At 55.5% G+C, this 22,767-nt stretch overlaps 2 protein-coding genes across 2 annotated transcripts; both read right to left on the bottom strand.

The window, feature by feature from the left end:
* Window positions 1–1,916: 1,916 nt before the first annotated feature.
* On the bottom strand, window positions 1,917–3,960 carry LOC311211428 (steroidogenic acute regulatory protein, mitochondrial-like; the record flags this gene model as incomplete). Its single annotated transcript, XM_084290161.1, has 7 exons — window positions 1,917–2,018; window positions 2,096–2,189; window positions 2,278–2,453; window positions 2,527–2,685; window positions 2,775–2,920; window positions 3,306–3,428; window positions 3,897–3,960. The coding sequence occupies 7 exons, from the start codon at window positions 3,958–3,960 to the stop codon at window positions 1,917–1,919; spliced, it is 864 nt and encodes a 287-aa protein (XP_084146287.1).
* Window positions 3,961–8,413: 4,453 nt separating this feature from the next.
* LOC311211427 (microsomal triglyceride transfer protein-like) lies at window positions 8,414–17,635 on the bottom strand (the record flags this gene model as incomplete). The annotated part of the gene is made up of 18 exons (XM_084290160.1): window positions 8,414–8,564; window positions 8,980–9,150; window positions 9,395–9,519; window positions 9,723–9,950; window positions 10,198–10,319; window positions 11,007–11,104; window positions 11,573–11,787; window positions 11,875–12,087; window positions 12,207–12,314; window positions 12,754–12,919; window positions 13,384–13,538; window positions 13,995–14,145; window positions 14,233–14,372; window positions 15,013–15,129; window positions 15,280–15,387; window positions 15,806–15,949; window positions 16,064–16,245; window positions 17,569–17,635. 18 exons carry the CDS (start codon window positions 17,633–17,635, stop codon window positions 8,414–8,416), a joined length of 2,661 nt encoding a protein of 886 aa, XP_084146286.1.
* Between the last annotated feature and the right edge of the window lie 5,132 nt (window positions 17,636–22,767).

Genomic DNA, 22,767 nt, shown 5'->3' with positions numbered 1-22,767 from the left:
TAGGAAGCCCCAGTGCCAGGAGGAACACCGCTGTGCCCGTGGCATCACGCTGGGCTCAGCTCTAAGGGGTTAGGGTTCCTCTGCGGGTGGGAGCTGCCCTCTCGCCCCCCACCTTTTGTCTTACGGTGGGAGAAGGGGGGTGAGTAATGCCATTAAAACATTGTGCCGAGTACTAAATATATGCACAGCACTTTAGGAGCACGGGGCCTCCTGCAGCTGGCAGGGGAGCTGGATCCCCAAGGGCCCTGGAGGCAGGAGGAAGGTGGGGGATGAGTGCTGGCAGGGAGGAGGCTCTGGGTGCTGAGGTGGAGACCTTCCACTGGGGGGATGCCCCAAATCCACCTCTTCCTTGCCGTGAAGGGCTGGGAGCACAGGAGGCGTTGAGCATCTTCCCTCTTGTGGCCGGAGGAGAGGTGGCAGACAGGGTTTTATTTCGGTGCTCGGGTTCCAGGAAGGAAACCCATGAATTGTGTGCTCTTCCTTTTCCCCGCTTTCCAGTTCGCTTTCCAGAACGGGCTGTAGTCCAGCAGGGTTGTGGTGCTGTGTGCGCCCACACCTGGTCTCCAGGGCTTGTTGGCGAGGTGGCCAGGGGTGCTGGCAGCCTTCAGGATGCGCGCAGGCAGGGTGCTGCGTCCACAGCAGTTACATGGTCAGGTGTTTGAGGTCAGGGCAGCTCAGAGGAACTCAAATGATCCCAAAAGGGCCAAGGAGACGTGAAGAGGCTCCTCCTGCCCCCCATCACCTCCGAGTCGAGGCTGGATGAGCATTGCTCTGAACAGCACTTGCACCGCTGCCCGTAGGCACGAATCGGGCACGGCACGGAGCCACGCGTCGAGCCAAGCACCCAGCACACCTCGCCGTGGGACGCGGACAGAGCGGGGTGCACCCCACCCTGCCCCTTTTGCAGCTCCCTCCGCCGGGAGGGGCAGCATTTATTTATTGTGCCAAAGATAACGCTTCGCTTCGGGCGCCGTCTGCGCTCCCCGGAGCATCCCCACCCCGTGCAGAGCCTGGCGGGAGGCTGCACAGACCTCGCCCACGGCTCCTGCTGCTGTCTGGGTGCCCTGAAAAAAAATAACCAGCTGCGCTCCCCTGGTCGGTGCTGTCCTGGGCATTATGGCTTTCTTGCAGTTTTTGCAGTGGTTCATTGCTGTAGGGCGGAGGGGGTCGGTGCCTTGTTTTTTTTGGGGTGCTCGGTGCCGCAGAGGGGACAAGGTTTTGGCACAGGGGTGCTGCCCCCACGCCCCTCGTACCCCACTGGCTCCTGCTCCCTCCCGTGCTGCCACCAGCGATGCGATGTGTAAAGTTTTGTACATACCAGATTCAGAGCTTTTTAACTTTTAATATTTATTAATTTCGTTGGGTTCACCTCTTTTTTTTTTTTTTTTTTGGACTCTAACATAATGTTAAAAAAAAAAAAAAGAAGAGAAAAATGCACACCACTCTCTGTTTCTGTTGATTTACTTGGGGTGTAGGTGGGGGAATAATTTATGAGCGTGTGACCTGCATGTGGTTGAAATGAGTCTCACGGGGTCAGAAACCAGCTCTTTGTTTTATTTAACTCCTATTTATCAGCCAGTTTCACCTACCTGTTTCAACAGCTTTTTTTTTCCCCAATAAATAAGACAGAAAACCAGCTGGACATATAAATTACAAGCACCCTGAAAGGGCTGCCTAACGTTTCGTGACCCCCAGCAGGGGCTGTGCAGCTTTGCTCCCCCACGCCGTGTTTTTTGCAGTGCTTTCGGTGATCCCTGCTCCGGCTGCGCGTGCTCCGGGTGGCACAGGAGGGGAAAATCCTATCCCTATGTACATATATACACACGTATAAATACAGAGCGGAGCTGTTCCAAATAAATAAAGATGGGGTGCTGGTCTGGGGGAGCCCCCAGGGTGATTTGGGGGTCCCGGAGGGCTCACGGCCGTGCGGTGGCCGAGAGGTGCTGGCGGAGGTGCCCGATGAAGTCGGCTTGGCACCGTGGCAGGACACGGTCGGTGACGGCAGAGGGGATCCAGCCCTGCGGGAAGGAAAGCACCCAAAGGGTCAGGATGGAGCCGGGGTGCCGGGCTGGGGGCGATTTTGGGTGCCACTCGCCTTGAGGTCCACGCTGAGCAGCCAGGTGACGCGGGTGCAGCCGGGGTCCCCCGCCAGCGGTTGCAGCGCGATGCAGCTCAGCCGCGTCTCAGCCCTGTGGCGGGCGAAGAAGGGGAGTTTCAGGGGGTGAGGGTCCCTCTGGGGTCACGCTGTGGGGTCTCCTTCCAGCCCCGGTGCTTTACCTGATGCAGCCCTCCTGCGCCGGCAGCCGCTCGAGGCGCGTGGCAGTGCCCACCAGGTAGACGGCCGCCTGCATCCGCCGGCGGTGCCGCACACTCACGAAGTCCCTGCGGCCCACGGGGCTGGCGCTGGTCACCTCGTGTGTCACCAGCGTGTCCTCACCCGGGCGCTGCAGCACCTGCGGGCCCGGAGAGCTCAGTCTGTGGCCGTTTCCCACCCCCATGGGATGTTGACCAAACGTGCCTGCCTACCTCCACGCGGCTCAGGGTGGGGTTCCAGCGGGGCATCTGCTCCAGCTCCTCGAAGAGCTCGCGGTGCAGCCAGCCCACCGGTGCGGCCAGGACTGCCTCCACCCGAAACACCCTGCCCAGCCCCGGCAGCACGGCGCTGGACACGGCGGCCCCGGCGTCCTGCGGAGCACAGCACCGCGTCAAACCTTCTCCCCCAAGCGCCCCCGAGCTTCTGTGGCGTGTAAAGGAGTTGGTTTCGGGGGCTTTACCAGCACAGCCTCTGCCTGCCAGCTCGGGGGGTGCTGCAGGATGCTCAGTGCTCGCTGCAGGGCTCTTTCTCCTTGGTGGATGTAGGAGAGATCTGTGCTGGAGAACCGGCGGGTGCTGATGTCTCCTCCGGGCTCTGCACACCTGGCTTTAGGAGCAAGCGTGAATGCAGAAAAATATGAAAAATTCTGCTCCCCGCCCCTCCCCAGCTTTGTTGGGGGTGCACATGTCCAGGATAGAGGGTCGGGCACAGGAGAAGTGCAAGCCCGATGAATTTGCCACGTTTCAGGACTTTAGGTAAGCAGGTGGAACTGCAGACACAAACCAAGCCCTGGCCTTTCCAAAACCTCAGCGTCTGCCCCGACTTGCCACCAGTTTTTGGCCACTGGAGACCAGTGCAGAGGTGAGAAGCCAACTAGCTCTGTCCCACCGAATAATAACGGGGCAAATCAGGGCATTTTACTGCCCATCCCGCGATGAAAGGGGGCTGGAAAACATGGTGTGCAGGTGCCTGGGCTGAGCAGGCTGCTTACCAGCGTCCTTCCCCACGAGCCTCTGGATATAAGAAGGGATTTCGGGGGGCAGGTGGTGGGAGCCTCTCAGCACCAGCCCTCTCACGTCCCTCTGTATCGCTGCCACGGCTGTTAGCTTCAGGCCTGGGGGAGAGACGCGTGCCGGTCACCACTGAGCACGTGAAAAAGAGGCAAACCATTAAAAAAAAGTGCATTTTTGGGGGGCTGTAAGGGAAAGGAGGCTCCTGGCTCTCCTGCCTCGGCCACAAACGATGGAAAGCCGCGGTGTGGTTGCTGAGCACTGCCCATGCCTCCCGAGGTCACCACTGGCTGTGCCCAGATCTGGGAGGCTGCAGGAGGATCACGCTTGTCCTGCACTGCTCCAAACTGAGCAGATTCCTTAAAATCAGGATACTTCAGTATTATTCATTAGATGTGGTCTGATAAGCCAAAAAGACCCGCGCCGTTCCCCTCCGTAACTCGTCCTGTCACTGGTGACCCCCTGAGCATCTCCTTTCGGACCTGCTGAGCATCTCCTCCCCGGTTCTCCTTCCGACCCCTCTCAGCACCTCTTTCCAGCCCCTCAGGTCTGTGTTTTCCCCGTGTGCTTACCGGGCAGCCTGCGGAGGTGGTCGTGGGCGATGCCGCAGCACAGCTTGACGGTGGCCTGCAGCATGGCTCGGGGACAGGCGCCCCGCGGCGTCCCCTCGCGCCTTTATGGGCGGCCTGGAGGGCGGCACCTGGAGATAGGAGCGCTGCCAGGGAGCAGCTGGGAAGAAGGAGTGCTCAAGGACACGGCGAGCAACAGGAGGGGCTGGAGGGAGAGGGTGTGTATCCTGCTGAGCCAGCACTCACTGCGCTTATTGCGGCTGGGACGCGGCTGAGATGCGGATTTTGTGGTCCCCAGCCCTGGCTGGTTCGCTGAGGATGGTGGCTGCACGCAGCCAGGCTGGGAACGGCAGCCAGTGGCGTATTACCCTGCGTGGTATTTGCCATGGAGGGGCTCCTCCACCCATGGTAGCCAAGGGACGGATGTTTCTGTTTCTCTCAGCATCACCATGGCTCACTTAGTTGAGCCTCCAAGGCTCAATTCCAGCCTCCGAGGCTGTGGCTGACAAAATATTTGGGCAGGGTGCCCAGGAGGGCTTTCTGGAACATCCCCGTGTTATCCAAAACCACGGAATCACAGAACAGATGAGGCTGGAAGGGACCTCTGGAGGTCGCCTGGTCCATCCCCTGCTTGTACAGGGCCACCTGGAGCTTCCCCATGGGCATAACCCCATGCCACAGCCACTGGGGCTGCACAGCTGTGCCTGTTTGCAGCCCCTCAGCTTTCTTCCTTGCTTCCTGATTGCTGCAGCGGGTATATCAGCATCCCTCACCCACCGTTGTGCCCCTCAGCTGCCCTCCTGCATATTAGCAAGGTGCTCCAGGATGGTTTCCTCCACCAGGGCATGCTCCCGGGGGCTTGTGCGCGTGTTGTGTGCTTGCAGGAGAGCCTTGCAGCTGTGCATGGGTGATGTGCATGGCCCAAAGTGCTCCTGAGCTTTGTGGTCTGAGCTTGGGATGCCCGCTGTAGCCTGATCCCAGCTGTATGGGAGACCTGGTGAGTTGCAAACTGCTTTTTCTCTGGATTTTTTCCATGGGGTTTGTGCAGTTGCTGAGGCCTAGCAGCTTGGAAATGTTTTTATTTGCTTTGCAAGGAGAGAAAGCACAGGGGATGTTAAGGGACCTGCCCCAGTGCCTTAAATGTGCACCTCACGCCTCCTGGGGAGAGCCAGGCCCTGGGGGTGCTCTGTCCTCTCACACACATCCTCCTCGCTTCTGTGCCTGCTTTTTTGGCTTAGTTTTGTCTGCAGAAAGCTGGAGTAGACAGGCAGATAGTGTTTTATCACCCCGTTTGGTGGGCGGTGTCCCCAGGGGCTGTACGCCATGTGCTGGGCATGGGCTGGCGTAGAGGGAAGGAGCAGGGTGCTGGTGCTGTGCACCCAGACCCTGTATGGCCACGGGGAGAGGTTTTTGGGGCGGACACCCCCATGGGGACCGGCTGCAGCCGCTGGAGGTCACTGCTGATCCACAGCTCCGCTTGTGAAGCTGCTAAAAGTGCTGCAGGAGGTGTCCTACAAGCTGATAGTGCCACCGGCTGCGGAACGCCCAAATCCCAACCACGAGATGGGAAATGGGAAATTATGGGCTGCTCCCTGGGGAAAGGGTGAAGACGAGGGGCAAGTGGGACTTGGAGGAAGAGGGGGCTTGCTGCTGCTGCCTTCCTCGCTCACCCACCGGCTATCAGCTAGCTGGCGAGCACAACAAGGAGATAGGGGCTGCCTCCTCCCACGGTCACCCAGATCCTCCTGTTCAGACCCGAGGGCAAGTCCCGGGGTGGTTTCTTGCTGCATCCTTGAGGTTCGCTCTGTGCGAGATCGTCCCGTAACCAGCGGAGCCTTGATGCAGGGGAGGCCCAAATTTCAAGCTGTGTCTTGGATGGCCTCCAATACCTTCCCAGGAAGGGGAAGGAGAGGGTAAGACAACCTTTCCTGCCCCATCGAATACGTCTCACAGGGCTGCTGTCACCCCTAAAGGTGCTCTGGGGGTTTTCAGGAGCAGAAGTGGCCCTCATGTCCCCATCCTGCAGCGCTGCTGGAGGCATTTGGGTACGCATCTCTAGGGTACCCTAAATATGGACCCAGACAGCAGGTCCCTGGGGAGCATGGATTTGGGGTGGCTTTGGCCATGTTCCAGCTGGGAGCATCTATGGAATCGCCTCTCTGTCCAGAAAAGTCAAGAGTCAAAAGAAAATACAAAAACCCCACTGCATTTATTTCTGCACATAACCAAAGCCCTAGTAATTAGTGCCATCTGGAAGAAGCAGACCAGTTTCCTTCCCCAAAAAGCAGGAGACTGCCACATTAACATCAGGTTCTCAATTTTAACAATCCAATTTCCCTATTATTCCCAAAAAAGCAAGTTTTCTAATACAGAAAAGGGCTAAAAATATTTCAAAGGCCCCTCCTTATCAGGAAGGAACGAAGAAGCACTGCTGCTCCTTGCAAGCTTCCCTCTTGTGCTGGAGAGGTGTTCAGCGTCCGTGCCCGATAACAATCCAGCTTGGGAGGAGAATGCAAAACAGAAGAACAATATTTACTTGAAGCTAATTGCGATTTTCATAAATTGTCACCAAAATAGCCCAAATATCAGCAGAAAAGGGAAGCTGCCATATCTCTGTTGCTGGAACGCTGCCTTCTGCGCGTGGGGCTGCAGCGATCTTATCTCCATCCCCTGCCTCGGGTAGCCGGGAAGGGGAGCTGCTGTTCGGCTGATAAGAGGGGCCAGAGGCTTCCCCATTAATATGTAAACTTTGGATCAAAAAGCAGATGAGAGGCCCTAGGCAGGAGCCACCTCTCTCTCAATAGATGGGTTTGGACTCCATGTGTGCAAGCAGAATGCCTGCCCAGTGGTGTTGGCTGGCTTCTGTAAGGAGGAGGAAGGGGATGGGGTGCAGGTGTGACCCCAGGGCTTAGCTTCACCAATTTTGGCTGAATAATGAGCACCCTGAGGGCTGATTCCCTGAAGCAGCAGTTTTGTAGTACTTGGCCAAGCTTTGTGTGACAGACCCTCAAATCCGGAAAGGACGACTTCGGTTTTGCCCTCTTGATCTCTTTTCATCTGCATTCATCCTGTGAGATGGACTGAACCAGTGAAAATTAATAAATACCCCCAGGATGGAGAATTTGCCAAACACCTCGACAGCCTGCACCCGTGGTTTGAAACCATCTGGTTCTCCTGCTGGACACTGCTGGCTGCAGATCCAGCTCTGTATTGCACCCCTGTTGGAGTAACCACTTATTTGCTTCTGGTGTCTTTGCCCCAGGCTGGGAGTCCTCGTAACCTCAAACCACCTTTCAAATTTTCTTTTCTATATTAAAATCTCATGCAAGGGTAAAAAGGTCTGTGAGGATCAGCACCACGAGGGGGATGTGCAGAGCTGTGAGGATGGTTTAATGCCTTGGCACCCCCTTGCTCCTCTCCTTTCCTGCAGCCATTCGAGGCTCCACAGTCCCCCATCTCCTCCTGACCTCCCCCAGCAGCTGGTGGCTCTCCACCACTTGTCCCACGTTTTTCATCTCCATCTTCAGTATGATTCTCCCTGATTTGAGGTGAGGGATGAGACTGCAGGGCCGTGCTTTTACAGAGGGTTTCTTGCTGTTGGGTAGACTCCCTTAACTTTACTTTGGTTTCCTTAAGGTCTGTGGGTCACGTTCCTCTGCCTTGCTCCTTTTTTTTCTTCTTGTTGCCCCAAGTAGTTATCTGACCCCAGTGAAATCCAAGCTATTCCCTGCTGGCCTCACCCTTGCTGCTTGGTGTGGTACTGGCCATACCCTGGCAACAGAGAGCAAATTCCCTGTGGGAATAACAGGATGGCACCAAGCTGGGTGCCTTCATATGCAAATAAATGCAAACACAGCTGATTACTCTGGAAAGAAGATGCAGTAAGTGGCAACAGGTTATGCAGCGTTTTGTTTTTCTGTGCTGCTTCTCCCTGAGGATTATTCTGGGGTGAATGTCTATGTGGCTGCATTAATACATGTACATATATAAAAGAAACCCCGGACCTCCTCCAGAAATTTTTTGTGTTCTTGGACTCCTCAGCATCACAAAACCGTGTGTTAATGGTGTGTGTGTGCCATTCACTCCCTCTGTGGGCAATCTGCTGCTGGCCAGCTGTAGAAGTGTTTCCTTCTGACTGCCTAATAAATGGGGTGGGGGAAACGTGGCATTTTCGGGTATCAGCTTGCAGAATGCTTTCTTAGGCTATCAGAAACTTATTTGCAGCAGAAGGCAGAGTTTTACAAGGCTTGTTATATGGACCACTCCGGTTTCAAGCAAGCCATGAAGGAGAAGAACTCAGGATAAGGAAAGTCCAGGGTGGGAGGGTCAGACCTGGCCCCAAACCAGAGATACCTCTTGATGACCTGCAGCAGTTCCTCTCGGTCTCTTCTGAAGCCCCCATTTCAGCATTTCCCAGCGTGGCTGTGGTGGAATTGGGCAGGGCACGCTGGGCTCGTGGAGAACTGGGGCACGTGGCAGGAGGGGATGCAGTAACCCAGTCCCAAAGTGCTCTGGTTCTCCTACGCCTCCTTCTCAGCCGCTAGCAGGAGGCTGCATGCCCTGGAGTTGTCCCGGTGCAAGGCCAGCTCCCGGCTGGGCACGGCGCCCTGCCTGCCCTTCCGAGCCGTGCTGCTCTGGTTCCCAGCAGATCTGGAGACTGTGAAGATCTCTCTGTTGGAACAAGGGGACAGCAGGAGGTCAGGAGGCCGTGCTGGTGGACCTCATCCTTCCAGAGCACCGTGTTCCTCTGCAGGGCTCCATGCCTCCTGATGGCACATCCACTCAATTCACCAGCATCTTGCAACATCTTTTCCCTTTCCCTGCCAGTCCTGACCCACTGTGCTCAAAAAATGTATGCCCATTAATTCCCTCTTCTCCCCAGGAAGTCCTCCTCTTTATCAAGCCTACAATGATGTTTATAAAGTAAGTGTTGCAATGCCTGGGTTCAGGGGGTTATCCTTAGCAGCAGTGGGCTATGAATTCCTGCATAAAGCAGATTTATCACCTCCTGTGCTGGGTGTTGAGGATGGGGACGGCTTGTCCTTGGTGAGGAGCTCTGCCAGTGTTGCTGCTCCGTGGAGCTTACCTGTATGGGACCTGCTCCTCTCTCAGCTGCAGGCACATGAGCACCGGGCTGCTGGAGAACCTCAGGAAGGTGTCGAAGTGGATGGAGGACTCTGCCTCCGTCTGGCTTCTCACGGTGGTTTGGAGGAAAGGGGCATCAAGTTCCGCCTGGAAATCGATGGCAAGGCTTCCCCTGCAGGAGGGGAGCAAGCAAATCTGGTCACCAAGCAAAGACCCTGGGCACTGGACAGCTCCTCAAACTCCTCCGTTGTAAGTCCAGTCATGGAATTGAAGACCCTGTGTGTCCACCACCCCTTGTCCGAGGCACGGCTGGACCCAGCAGGAGGCAGCCTGAGGTGGGGCAGCCCTTGCTTTGGGTGCTGAGCCCCCTGGGGATCCCGTATCCCCCCCAGCCAAGCAGCTCCCCACCTGCTGACCTGGTCTTGATGCTAGTCCTCAGCTCCTGCTCCCAAATGTTCACGTCTACGTTGGCCGAAATGTCGAGGCCGAGCCCGCCCAGGACTTTGACCACCACCTGGAGGCCGGACTGCAGGGGAATGACCTGGGGGAAGGAGAGGGGAGTGCTCGCTGTGCCCAGGCCCAGCTCCTGGCCCAAAGACCTGCCTCAGTGCCACCTCGGCCCTGCGTGTGTACCCGCAGTGAACGAGCATGACCTGGTGGATTTTAGGTGTGGGACTCGCACGGCGCATCATGGGCCTGTCTGGTGGCCAACGGGGACCGAGGCGGGTCACCCCCACCCAGTACCTGGTGATGGTCCATCAGCAGGAGGTTCCCTTTCACCACGCTTGTGGGCTCCCCGCTGCTCAGCAGAACCTTGGCCATTAAGTCTGCGTACCCCTGGAAGAAGACGATCGGCCGCAGCTGAACGTCGAAGAAGACGGCGGACATCCCGGCCATCAGCTCTGTCTCCTCTTCCCCTTCCAGGACGCTCTCTCCCAGCATGGACTCCATCCCTTGGGCTTCGATAGTGACCTAAAACACAGAAATGGGGATGCGTCAGCTGCATGGAGCACAGCTGGAGACTCATTTTTGGCCAACATGATGCTACATCTGTCCAACCCTTCTCCTTTGGGGTAGGCTCCCTTCTCCAGAGCAGGGCTTCCCTTTGGTGACTTTTACAGCAAGGGGGTGAATTAACAAGCTGCACACCCTCTGGGATTTCTGCTACGGGGTGCTCTGGGTGGGGAGGAGAAGCCAAACCCCACTGCTGCCCTCTCACCTGAGCCGCACGGAGCCGCCTGTCGTGGCTGAGCAGCGAGAAGTCGGAGACGCTCTTTCTCAGGAACCCGCCCTCCAAAAACAGCAGATCCAGCCCAAAAGTGGAGAGCAAGTCCTCGGTGGCTGAAAGACAGAGCTGCCCATGAACACCTGGTGAAGCTAAATTATTCAGAGGGGGAAAGTTTCTCTGTGCCTTCTCCTTCCATTCTTGAAATAGCAGGGCAGTGGTTTCCTGCAGGTGTTGGCTATTTTGCCCCCTACAAGGCTAGGCTGAGATAACTCGAGGGGGGACAGAAATGAGGGCTGAGGGGAGAAGATGTAAGCAGATATTTAGCAGGCACTGATTGCTGTAGCCTCTTTGAAGTTTGGCGATTTTTGTCTCGGTACAAGGATTCTCCTCTTTGAAGACCTTATTAAAAATACCAAAAGAACCGAGGAACGGGGCTAAGTATCTTGACTTATCAGGAAGAGCACAAACTCCCACCTACAGCCTACTCCTGGCTTTGTCTCCAGCTGAAGATCCTCTGTCAAATGAGCAGGATTTGGGAAAAATATGTGACGGGGCCCAGCCCACCTGCTGCTGTGGAAAGCAGGGTGGTCAGAGGGACCTCAAAGGAGGGCAAACCCATCTCAGGTGGTGGCAAGCAGCCAGCATCAGATGGCGCTGGGAGACGTGCTTGGAAGCCCCAGCCTGAGATTTTGGGGGCATTTCCTTAAAGCTGAGGCTTCTGCTGCAACCTGCCTTTCCTCACCAGCCCCTCCGTCCTCCTTTAGAGGGGAGCGAGGGACTGGTGTCCTCTGTGGTGTCACCTGTCAGAGGTCCCAAGAAGGAGGAGGAGACGCCAGCTTTCGAGAAGTGGTGGTAGTTGTTTATCCGGGGGTCTCCCATGATGTCCTTCATTATCTTCCTGGAAGCAAGAGGGAAACCACGTGTAAGGACCAGGAAGGAAGGAAAACGAGTGGAAATGAGGGAGGGCTGGGCAAAGAAAGGGAACTATGAACTTCAGAGCTGTTTCAGTCGCTGGTGAACGTGAGCAAAGAGGGAAATGGGCAGATTGGGGCTGCCCTGGAATTTGCCTCTCCTCTGGTTTATTAGGATAAACCATCCGAATATTTTTGTGCAGCTTCTGCTTAGCTCTGGAAACTGTTAGTTCTTGGCTTGTTCCGTGCCGATAGGGAGATTAATGCGGTTACAAACCGTGCGCTGCCCTGCGAGCCGGAGCCCTGCCCTCCAAGGACTCTGCTGCAGCCACAAGCCTGGGTCCTGTGGCTGCTTTGGGGACCCAGCTTTAAGGGATTAAAAGCTGGAGCAGTGAGGAGGAAGAAAAGCAGTGTAAATCTAGTGGGAAAAAGGCAGCTTCCTGCTCCAAACCCACCTCGTGGGGTGGTGGGGAGCACGCAGGCTGCTCTGGACCTTGCACAGCAGGAACGTCGCTGTTTCTGTTTCCATCTCCCCCGTAGCCAGCAGGATGTTGATGACATCCATGGGCAAGGGCTGGCTGTCCAGGAGGATTTCTGCAGCGGCCAGGCGGCACGTTTTCTCGTAGCTCTTCCTCTTCTCGTGGAAAATCCTCCTCATCGCCCTCTTCACCTGGGAGAGGGCAGTTTGAGAGGTTCCAAGAGTGGTGGGGACCCCCATGAGAACGAAGCACAGAGCTTTGGTGGCTTCATCTCATACCTCGCTGGAGATGTGCCGAGCAGGGAATCTCCTCAGGGCAGAGATGGCCGCGGCCGAGATGGCAGCGGGACCTTCCTCTGCGTGCTCCAGGAGGATGGGGATGGTCTCGGGCAGCGCCGCATTCCCCAGGGCCAGCAGGTGGATCACCGCCTCGGGCTCCTCCTTGGCACCCCTCAGCCCTGCGAGGATGGCTTCAACGCCACGCTCCACCTCCTGGTTGGGTTTGACAGGCGAGCAGAAGTGGAGGAGGATGAGGAGAGGGCCGGGGGGTGTTTTGGGAAGCCCAGGGTGGTTTTGGGCTCTGGGGAAGATGGGGTGTTGCAGGGACCCACCTGCAGCCCACGCAGCCGCTGCCGGCACAGCTTGCCCACCAGGGAGCCCAGGGCAATCACCCCTGTCTCCCGCACCTCGGGGGCCAGCTGCTTCCCATCCAGCTTGTCCTGGGTGTCAGGAAACAGGAGAAAAAAGGAAAAAAGAGAAAGGAGGAGTATGTTTTAGCTGTTATCTCAGAGCATTTATCTAAACAGTAAGGAGAAGCTGCCTGCTTTTGAGGAGGTGATGCGTGGTTTAGTTGGATAAAATGCTGGTTTTTCACAGTGGCTTTTAGTTCAGCTTTTGTTCTTGGTAATGCACTGATGTAAAGCTGCTTCTGCTGGATGCTTCTCCCTGAGGAACATCTACTCCTATCGCCAGTGTCCCATTAAAAGCACATTAAATAATCACACGGGTAGCAAGGTCTATTACAGACTTTTATGTCTATAGACTATATCTGTGCATCTACAGATAAATATTTTTTTGCAGTTCCCTCCTGTCTGAAAGCAGGTGAGGCCCTGCCCTGGACGTGAACCCCTCTGGAAGGAGAGGAACGTCCCCACTCACCAGCACCAAGTGGAGGAGCTCTTTTGAAGGCCGGGGGGAGAAAGCTGCTGCGTAGAGAAACGTCTCCAGCAGGGACTTGGGCTCCTTGCTGAAGTCAAGGAAATCCGAGAGAGCCGCCAAGGATGCCACCGACTGCGCGGCCACCGCTGCCTCCACGACGAAGGGGCTGGAGGGAGGGGAGGGAGGTCGTCACTGGTGGTGCTGGAGAAGACGCTCATCCCCCTCTCTGTGCTTTAGGACTCATTGGAGCTTCAGTTCTTGTGGGACAAGACCCAAAATGTTGGCTCTTGCTCTGAACTTCCCCATTTTTAGGGCTCGCACTGACCAGGATGGATGCTATGGGCACGGGTGGATGTTCTGTAAACGGAGCGTTTGTTCTGCTCCAATGCCAGCTTAATCAAAAAAAAAAAAAAAAAAAAAAAGGCCATCTAGTGGTTGTACAGTGTGGGAATTCAGGAAAACCAGAGCAATTTTGGACTTGTCAGGTCATGGTGGGAAAGCTACTGCGCCGCTGCCTGGACTGGGTGTAGTTATGGAGCAGCACAGAAGCGTCTCTGCGTGCCATGGCCCTATGTGCCATTTATCGGCACGGAAAGCCCCTTTTGGTGAGGTAGTGACCCTGAGCCTCACAGCATCTCCTCGGGAGCCCTCTTCAGGAGCTGCAGCACATCTCTCCTCTTGGCACCACGCAGCATCTGGAGGAACCTCTGGAACTGCCACGCTGCTGCCTGCGAGACGTCCCTCTTGGCTCTCTGGCCGTCAAAGGTCTTCAGGTAGGCTACCAGCTGAAAGGACATTTGGGGGAATGTCACCTCTTTCTCTCAGATCCTGAGTCAAGGGATAATATTTAAACTCAGGTAATGTTTAGGAATGGAAGTGGCCCCTTGGGATGCTGAATTTAGGCCATGCAGCCAGAGGGATGAGCAGATGACCTACTGCATGGCCCCACCTGCACTGCTGAGGGCTTGTGCCCCAAATCCTCAATTTGAGAGACTGAAGGCATCACCAGTGCCTGCCAGTCACTGTGGCTCCAGAATTACCAAGTGAAATGCCTGGGGGAATTGAAGAGGCAGAAATTTGTCCTTTCCAGCCTGACCAGTGGTGGAAGCACGTCCTGACCTCACCCCCAGGATGAATGTGCCAGTCATGCACCCTCACTGCGGTTTAACCCCAAATCCTTCCACCTCCTCCCATCCACCCCAGGCATGTGGAGATTTTTGGGGCCATGCCGTGTCACCGACTGAGGGGCAGTGGGTGCAGCTCCTCCTGAAGGGCAGGCTGGCCATGCCCAGGGGCTGGTGCTGGCCATCCGTGCCAGCCAGCGCGTCCTCCAGGTTCCTCCTGGCCTCTTCTTCTGGGGCAGGAGATGAGGACACCAGCTCGAGCTGCTGCCTGTTAGGGGAGAAGCAGCCCCTGGTGGGTGCATTGGTCCCACGCTGAGCCTCCCCATCCAGGCAGGGGGACAGGGACATTGCTCACCTTGAGCTGATTTTGATGCCGGTGGTGGACCTCAGGGCTAGAGCCACCATGTGGCTTTCCTCCGCCAGCACCGACTGGAGCACGCCATCTTTCACCACGTACTGGCTTGTGCTGGTGGGCTGCCACTGGACTCCAAAGATCTGGAAAAAAGGAAGATCCAGAAGGGCCCCATCTCTTCCCGGGGGCGGGAGAAGGCAGCCCCTGGTGAGGATCGTGGCGTGTGGAGGAGGACTGGTGACACCGTGTGGGCCTTCTCTTTTATTACAGGGTGGCGTCGCCCTGCCTTGGGATGCTCCTGCCTGGAGTGGGACACACCTGGGGATGGCGAATTGGAAGCCTACCCACTCCTGGTTTCTCCTCACAGACATCACCTCCTGCTCTGGATAAAACCCCGTTTCCTAAAAATGTGCTGGCAGAACTTATTTTTGGGGGTGAGTTTGCCATAACAGCCAGAAAGCTTGCTTGAAGTGAACACTCTGCGTTTGGCTGCCAGGTGACAAGACTCCTGCAAAGCCCATGGGGGATCTCCGTGGCCATGTTCATTTCTACATTGAATTTAATAAAATTATTTTTATATATATTGTAATTGGGGCAGAAATAACTGCATGAAGGCCCACAGAGTTTCACCTCTTCATGCCAGGGGCTGAAAGCTTGTCCCAGGCTGGCACGGAAGGCTGCCTGCTGGATTCAAAGCGCGCCTGTAGGAGGATTTGGGGGGACAGCCCTAATATGCTTGACCTAAGCTGAGCTCTACCACTGCCCCGAGAGCCATGGACTTGCCTTGTTCACAGAGGTGAATCCCAATTTTGGCTTCGTGCAGCTGAGGAGATCTTTTGTCTTTGTGATGGAGTAGTTGGACACGGTGTACGTGACCCGGCAGCTTCCAGAGGTGTCCTCCTGAAACACAGATAAACCCTGCTTGGCAGAAACCCCTGTGGACGTTTTTCCCTTCATCCAAGGAAAGAGGATAATTCTGTAAATGTGCCTGGTCCTGAAAACCAGTTGCAGATGGTTCATATTTCCCAGTTGCTGTTCACAGCCCCCTACCTCGACAGTGGTGCCAGTGTGGGGCTGCAGCTGGAGCAGACTGGCGATGCCTCGCTTCAGGTTGGAGATCAGGACGCCTTCTGCTTCATCCCCATAGAGGGCTTTGACCTGGCAGGGTAAGATGTGCTGTCAGGCTGTGGGGATGGCTCTCAGGGCCTCCAGAGAAAGGCATCTCCCCTGCAACCTAAGCAATGCCCCGAAGGTTTCACTATCACATCCCTCAGCTGGTGTTGTGGAGGTGTGCCCACACGTTTTAATCTTAAAAAAAAAAAAAAAAAAATCCTCTAAGGAGGAGAAGGTCACAAAGGAGCTCGTATTCCACCGTCAGGACCAAAACCCAGATAAAACCCTTCTGGAGGATGGGGATAAACCCAGGGTGATGCTGCACTGCAGTAGACTGTGTGCTCCTGTACGTGCCACCGCTCTCCTCCTCGTGCTCTGATGTGAAAGCAGAGCCAGGGCAGGTGCTCGTATGAGCATCGTAGCCAGGAAACCTTTGGATCCCTGCAAGAGGCTTCCAGCTGACCTTGCCACTGCTCCAGGAGATGAAAATCGGCTGCTGGAGCTCTGCCTGTGCCTCCGGGCTCAGCGTGATCTTGGCAGGGGGACCTCCAGCACCAGCCTGCCCCTTTGTCTCTTCTGGCTGCTGTCGGGCTTTCAGCTCCTGGATCTAGGAGAGCAGAGAGCAACGGTGTCTGCTGGAAAGCTGCCGTGCATCTCGTGGGGATGTTGGCAAGGGAAAGGGGTGAAGAAAAAGCAGCAGCACCCCTTGCAGGAGACATACCTGCACCCGGAGCAGCTCCTCCCCGCCGGGGTCCCTCCAGAGCCGGCGCACCCCCAGCAGCGCCTCCGCCTGCAGCCAGCTTCCCCCGGAGGACAGCACGGCCAGGGGGTCCAGCCTCATGGCCAGGGCGTAGCGGTACTGGTACTGCCTGCCACGTGGGAAGGAGAGCGCCTGCGGGTCCCCTGGGGACAGGCACAAACGTTGAGGGGTCGTGGTCATCGCTCCCTCCGCTCCCCGCGTGCCAGAGGGCCGGGGATGGTTGTGAACTGCACTGGGTGCTCTTTGAAGCCTGTGTCCCGTAGTACAAATCCCAAATTTCCTCTCTACATGGACAGCTGCTTGTGGCACACCCCGCTACACCTGCGCTCCCCCTTCCTACTTCTCCCGTTTCTATAATATTTGTGGGTTAAGGGAAATTTGGATATTCCAGGAGTATCCAAATATCCAATATGGATATATCCAATTTAGATAAATCCAATATTTGGATATTCCTGGTTGCATTTCCACTCTTGCCTTGGAAATCACAGCCAGAGCAGGGGCCCTGCTTGGGGACTTCAGCACTTTTGGAAAATCCCATGCAAACTCTTTAATCCCGAAGCAAATTTTTCTGAGTGTGCCCACGGATAGGAGAGAGATTTTGAAGGTTTTTTTTTTTTTTTTTTTTTTTTTTTTTTTTTTTTTTTCCAGCACACTGCATTAATTAATACAGAGTGCATTAACTTGGGGACAACACTGGTAACTTTTTTTTTGCTAGGAGAGCAGAGAAACTGTACTCTTCATCTCCTACATTTTCCCTTTTTCCCCTCCTGAGTAGATTAGCAGTTGTATCAAAATCTCCAACTCTTAATTTTATCACTGACCTACTGCAAGGTAAGGCAAAATGAAGCTGGCTAGGGACAGCTTTGGATCCAAACTCTGCTTTGCTTTAATCTGACTTGTTCAGAATTGCTTGGAGTTGCTTCTCTTGTTCCTCTGCACATACAATTTGGGGCAGGGGTGCCTTTGCCACGACAGACATTCAGTCTAATCTCTTTTTCTAAAGCCACTTAAATTTCTCCTGCAAATCTGATGCGCTTGCTGAGCGCCTGAAATGTTTGATGGTTTTGCAACTTTTGTTATAATGACAAACGGGATTTTAAAATCCCTCTGAAAAGTTAGCACAGCCTCAGGGGAGGGAAAAATTCCCAATTTGAGCAGGAATCGATGGAAATCCAGCTAACTTCCCAGGCCTGCCCAAAGAGTTTCTGGATTTGCGTGCTGTGCGCGGTTGGAAAAGCCCCAGCTCTCGGCTGTTCCTTGCCCCCTGGGAGGACCTCCATGGTCCCCCAAATTCCCCAAACCCCTGAGATGCTCGGTGGCAGCTGCCATGGCAGTACCTCTTCCCTCCCCATTTAGGGACTTTTGCAGGGCTCCGTGCAGAGCAGCGAGCCCCGGGATGCTTTTTGTGTGCTGGGACAAGCATCTGTCCCGCTTCCCAGGGCAGCCTCGGCCCCAAAGCCTCTTACCTTTTGCCGTGCTCAGGAAGGAGCAGCAAAGCAGGGAGATGGAGCCCCAAAATGCCTGCGGAGCCATGGTGGGCTCTGGGAGATGGGGAAGGAAGGGCTGGGAGAGGAGCCGCACGCACCACTGGCCGCGCTTTGCAGCCACCGACAACGGGACCTGACCTTCTCCCTGTCCCGGCGCTCCACTCCCGAGAAAGAGCAAATAATTAAACCTTTGCACCAACCCCCAGCAGCCACGGAGGGTTTGGAAATCAGCTGGGCTTTGCCAAAGAGTGGCGGCGGTGGGGGGAAAGCTGCAGGAAGCATTTTGGGTTGGAGAGAAGGCAGCGGCGTGGTGAATTCGCCCCGCTGCGGGAGGTGGATGCTCGCTGCCCCATCCTTAGCAAACCTTCCCTTCCCTCCTCCAGAAGTGCTGCTCTTTAAAAGAAAGACCCAGAGGTTTGGGGAGGGAAAGTAGCATTTTCCCTCTCCATTGAAGTTAGGGACTGGGCTTTGCAGGCTCAAGTTACTTAAAGGGCCAGGCTGGAGGGGCCAGGACAAAAACCAGCACGGGAAGGGGTTTGGGAAGATGCTTTGCTGGCTGTGCCCCACCAGCCGTGCATATTTTTGCATGTCTGAGCTTTTGGGTTGCACCATTTAAGTGGCTCCTAAAGCCCGTGGTTGCAAAGGGCCAAAGCTGGGTTTGTCAGGATGCAGACTGAATGGGCAGCTCGCTTCCCACCCAATTCAGAATCAGCCAACTTTTGTACAGCCCCCAAATTGCTGAATTTTTGCCCCAGACCCGTCTGGGGACATCACGCTCTTGGAAAGATGCCTTAGGAAATGTTGAAAATCTATGGACCTAAACCCAGTGCTGCTGAAACGTTGGGTGCTCCTCCAGCCCCTCATGTACCCCCCAAGAGAAACATAACCTCCTGTTTCTGTCTGGGTGCAACCTCCCAGTGCAAATCCCCTCTTAAACAGTTAAATCACTGCGCTCATGGATACCTGCCTGCTTGCCACGGCAGCTGGAGGTCAGCCTGAAACTTAGAGCTGAGAGGGCTGTGCCAAATGCGGGGCGAAAATAAGTAGGAAAACAACCAGCTCGTGAAGCACTGAGCACTTATGGTCTACTTGAAGAAAGAGGTTGCTTTACACCAGGTGAAATTCAGCACCCGAAAATATTGGCCGGCGTATTTTAAATGAAACGTTGTTTTGCTCTCACTCCGAGTTCTCTTGGAAATTATCTGCTGGCAGTGTTACGGACAGAAACAGGGCACCAAGCCCCCTGCCCTGGTCTCCAGCACTTGTGTTCCAGGTCGTCCTCACCCCACGGCCAGCCTCAGGGGGCTCACCACCGTTGAGCCCACCTGCAGGTCCCGGTGCTGCAGGTCCCGGTGCTGCAGGTCCTGGCGCAGCAGCTCCATGACCTGTTGGCAGCAGAATGGGGCACAGGTGGTCAGGACAACCGGGTCATCGTGCCCTGAGCTGCACGGGGGACAAGTGGCAGGGCAGAGGGGCACGCAGGCACCTCGTCTGCCAAGGTGTGACATCGGGGTGGACTTTGGCAAGGGTGGGCAGCGTGCCCAGAGGCAGGATGAAACCAGGTGATGGATACGGCAGCATCAAAGCCGCAAGCCTCATCCTGCCCAGGGTGCTGGCATGGCTCTGGACACACCAGGCTCTCCAGGAGCACCTTCCCATGGAAGTACAGGAGGGTGAAGGAAAAGTCCCCAGGTAGTGGCCTGCAGAGGCTTTGAATCCCATTCCGGGACACTCATCCTCTCTGCCAGGGACCAGAGGTTTGTGAGGGCAGGTCTGGCTGCAGGTCGGGGAGTGGGAGGTGGCTGTGTCAAACCAGTTCCTGGTTTGGCTCAGGTCCCTGCGTTTTCCTTGCTGGGAGGCAGAGACAGCGAGTTCGTGCAGGACGAGGGGATGTGTGGGCAGGTTTGGGGTGGGGAAGCTGGAGGCGTGGGAGCAGGATTGCTTCTGCTGCACCTTTCACCCCGAGCGAGGTGCTCTGGTAAGTTTCCCTTTTCCCCCAGGGGAGTCCCATCTGCCCCAAAGCCCAGGACTGGGAAAAAAAACCCAGAAAATGGAAAAACTAAGGATGTGTGAGGAGTTCCCAGGTAATTGGTGGCATTTACAAGTCCCCCCAAACCCCAAGCAGGGAGGTTTTTCACCACCCACCTTTGCATGCTGCCCCTTGGGAGCACACCGACCTGCAGCCAGCCAGGGGATCGCCTTGTTGGGGGGGTCCCCGATGGGTGTCCACTGTCCTGGCCCCCCCAGGATGGTGGTTAGGAGCTGGACCTCCATCCAGGAGCAGGACGAGAGAGGGCTTGGTGCTGAGCCTGCAGGGAGAGGGGAAGAGCCATCAGGGGAAGGGGTTGGCATCAATCCCGGTGCTTTCCCTTATTCCTGAAACATCTCTGCTTCTGCAGCTCCATCGAGTTTGGACAGAGTGTGGCCTGGAGGAGTTCAGCTGCCACCTCTGTATTTTTTATTTTTATTTTTAATGAGAAGAGAGATTGAGGATGGCTTTCACCAGGAGAGGCGTTCAGCTGGGAGCATCGTAACGCATCGGGTGGGATCTGGGAAGGGGGAAACAAGCAGAGGAATAGGATGGACACGCAATTATCACCCTTGATGCTCCGAGGGTTCACTGTGCCTAACCTCCCTCCAGAAAAATCAGTGCAGATGCCGTTCCCTTCCCAAATCACACCCTCACCACCCCAGCAAAGCTCCCCACTCCTCCGTCCTGCGCGCCCCTACCTTGGACGTGGATTATCCTGGTAAAGGTGGAAAGGAGAAGGAGCGATGGCTGAGCCCGCCGGGGTGACAGCTTCTCCTCCAGGGGGTCTGGTGGCCCCGTGGTGCACCACCGAGCTCGCATGGTGATGCCTGCTGCCTCCTCTTTATGGGCCGTGGCGGCGTCACTGGGAGCAAGCGGCGCCTGATGCGGGAGGGATGCCAAGAGGCAAGCAGGAGGTGCTGAGAGGCAGAAAAGGGAAATGGAAATGCAGGGGAAAACCCTAGAGAAGAAGACTCGTGCTCGCAGCTTTCTGTGCAGCTGGCCGTGGCCAAACGTGTCCCCTCGGTATCTGCTGTCACTTGAGTGGGTCTCTGGAAAACGGGGAGCCCGGTGGTTATTGCAGCAGGTCATTGCTGCCTGTAGTTCCCCCATCCCCTCCTGGACTCCTGCAGAGCAAAATAGGGATGAAAATAGGGATTGTGCTGCAGCTCCACCTGGTCAGGATGTCCTGGAGAACGGGGCCACTGCCAGCTCTCACCATGGGGCTGACAAAACCCAGAGGGTGCCACTCTTTGGTGCTCATCTTTGTGGCTTTCAAGGCTGGGGGAAACGCTTCCCAAGCACTTTTCCAGTGTTTGTAAACCCAGGCAGACTCTTGCCCTGCTAAAAGACATGATTTACCACAAAGGGGAGCCTTTGTAGTCATTCCCAGGGCCAGGTGTCCCTGAGGGCACTGCTGGGCCTTAACAGCCCCGAGCAGCCTCACCTGGGGCCTCCACCACCCCTATGGCCCCCTGGAGAATATTTAAGCCCAGTCTCCAGCTGGGCTGGGTTTCTCAGTCCATGATGTAGCTTTGTGTCCCTTTCTGCCCCGTCTCTGCTGCTCCTGGATGGGAACAGACTTGGTTTGTGGCCTTTAGGGCGAGGGGTCCCTTGAGAAGCCAAAGCATCCATCTCCTTTCCGCCGCAGGTCTCTGAGGTAGGTGGGACGTACCCCGGGGCTTTCTGGGGGAGATGGCTTTGTGCTGGGCAGCACGGGGTTTGTCCCTGCCCCTGGGCTTCTCCATACAAATATAATCAAATACAAGGAGTGAAACTCTGCAGGTGTGGTATTTCTGTGGGATGCGTGGCTTGGGAGAAGGTGCAACTCCTGCAAATGCAGCTTGTTCTGCGAACGAATCTCTGAGTGGTGCCAGTGTGGCCTGCTTAAAAAGCAAACAGTAATCAGACAGGTGAAAATGCTTGGGCAGCGACAGTAAAAGCTGGGCTCTGAGAGGTTTGGAGCTATTTTTGTACGGCTCTGGCCTTGAAGCAGCCCTTTTTGAGATGGTTCACCTAAGCTGAGCCTGATAAATGGGGCTCTCCCTTTCCAGCCTATTTTTAGGCAATTGTTTTGCAGGGAAAGCCCTGAATGAGCTATCTGGGTGAGGAAAGCAATCAGTGGCAGTGATACCTCTCCTAAGAGGCACAGAAGAGCAAGTTTCCCCTTGCTGAGAGGCTCCCCAAATCCCCAAATTTGCAAATCCATGCCTTATTGTGTTAGGGTTGCTAGGCTGCATTGCTCAGGGCAGCAGCAACGCCTGCCTCCCTCCCTTTCTTTCCCCTTGTTCCTTCACCCCCCACCCAAAAGGGGCTGGGGAATAATGCCAGGGCTCATTCTGCATTGCCCACCGCAGCTCTGTGTCAGGGGGCTCAATGGATGGGGTCGGGGGGACAGCCTGGGCACACAGAGCTGGTAGGAGCTGAGGCCCCCTGAGCCCAGGCTGTGCCTCTCTATTTTGGGTCTGATAAGCAGAAATCAAGGCTTTGCTGCCTAAAGCACAATGGTGTTTTGTGGAAAGGCAGGGAATAAGGCTGGGGTCACCCAGCTCATCTCTCCTACTTTAGCAGTGCTGCTTGGGATGAGCCACTTTGCAAAGACCCTCTGCTGGGGGGATTTCTGGTTCCTATGGTGAATTTATCCTTGTGCTTTACTGCTCTGACTGCTATAAACGCTTTCTGCATGCCTCGTCTTGCTGCAGTTTTACCTTATTACTTCTAACCCTGGCCACAGTTGATGTGGAAAGTTGTTTGTCCTTCCTTAGGAGAGGAATTTGAAGATAGCTTGGCTGCAACCCTGTTTCCTTCTCTCTCACCTTCCAGACCTTCCAGATGTTTCTTTCATTCCCCTATAAAACTTTGGGAAGCAGGTGAGCCATGGGGCCTGGTTCCCTGTTGAGGTATTTGCTCTTCCTTCACCCCCTGGGAGCTGTGGGTGAAGGTCTGGTTTGGAGGAGCCCACCCTGCTCCCTTTGCCCAAGCAAACAACCTTGTTGTTATTTTAATCCCCTTCCACTGCTCTGCTGTTGGACTTTGGCACTGCTGCGAGCTTCCCTGGGCTAGTGTGAAGCACTTGGTGAAGAGAAATATCCAGGAAACTTTTCCTTTCTTATTTTTTTTTTTAAAGATAAGATTTTCCGCAAGCCCTT

The sequence above is a fragment of the Netta rufina genome (assembly GCF_964035555.1).
Source record: "Netta rufina genome assembly, chromosome: 7".
Taxonomy (NCBI): Eukaryota; Metazoa; Chordata; class Aves; order Anseriformes; family Anatidae; genus Netta; species Netta rufina.
This window is presented reverse-complemented; position numbering and strand designations above follow the sequence as displayed.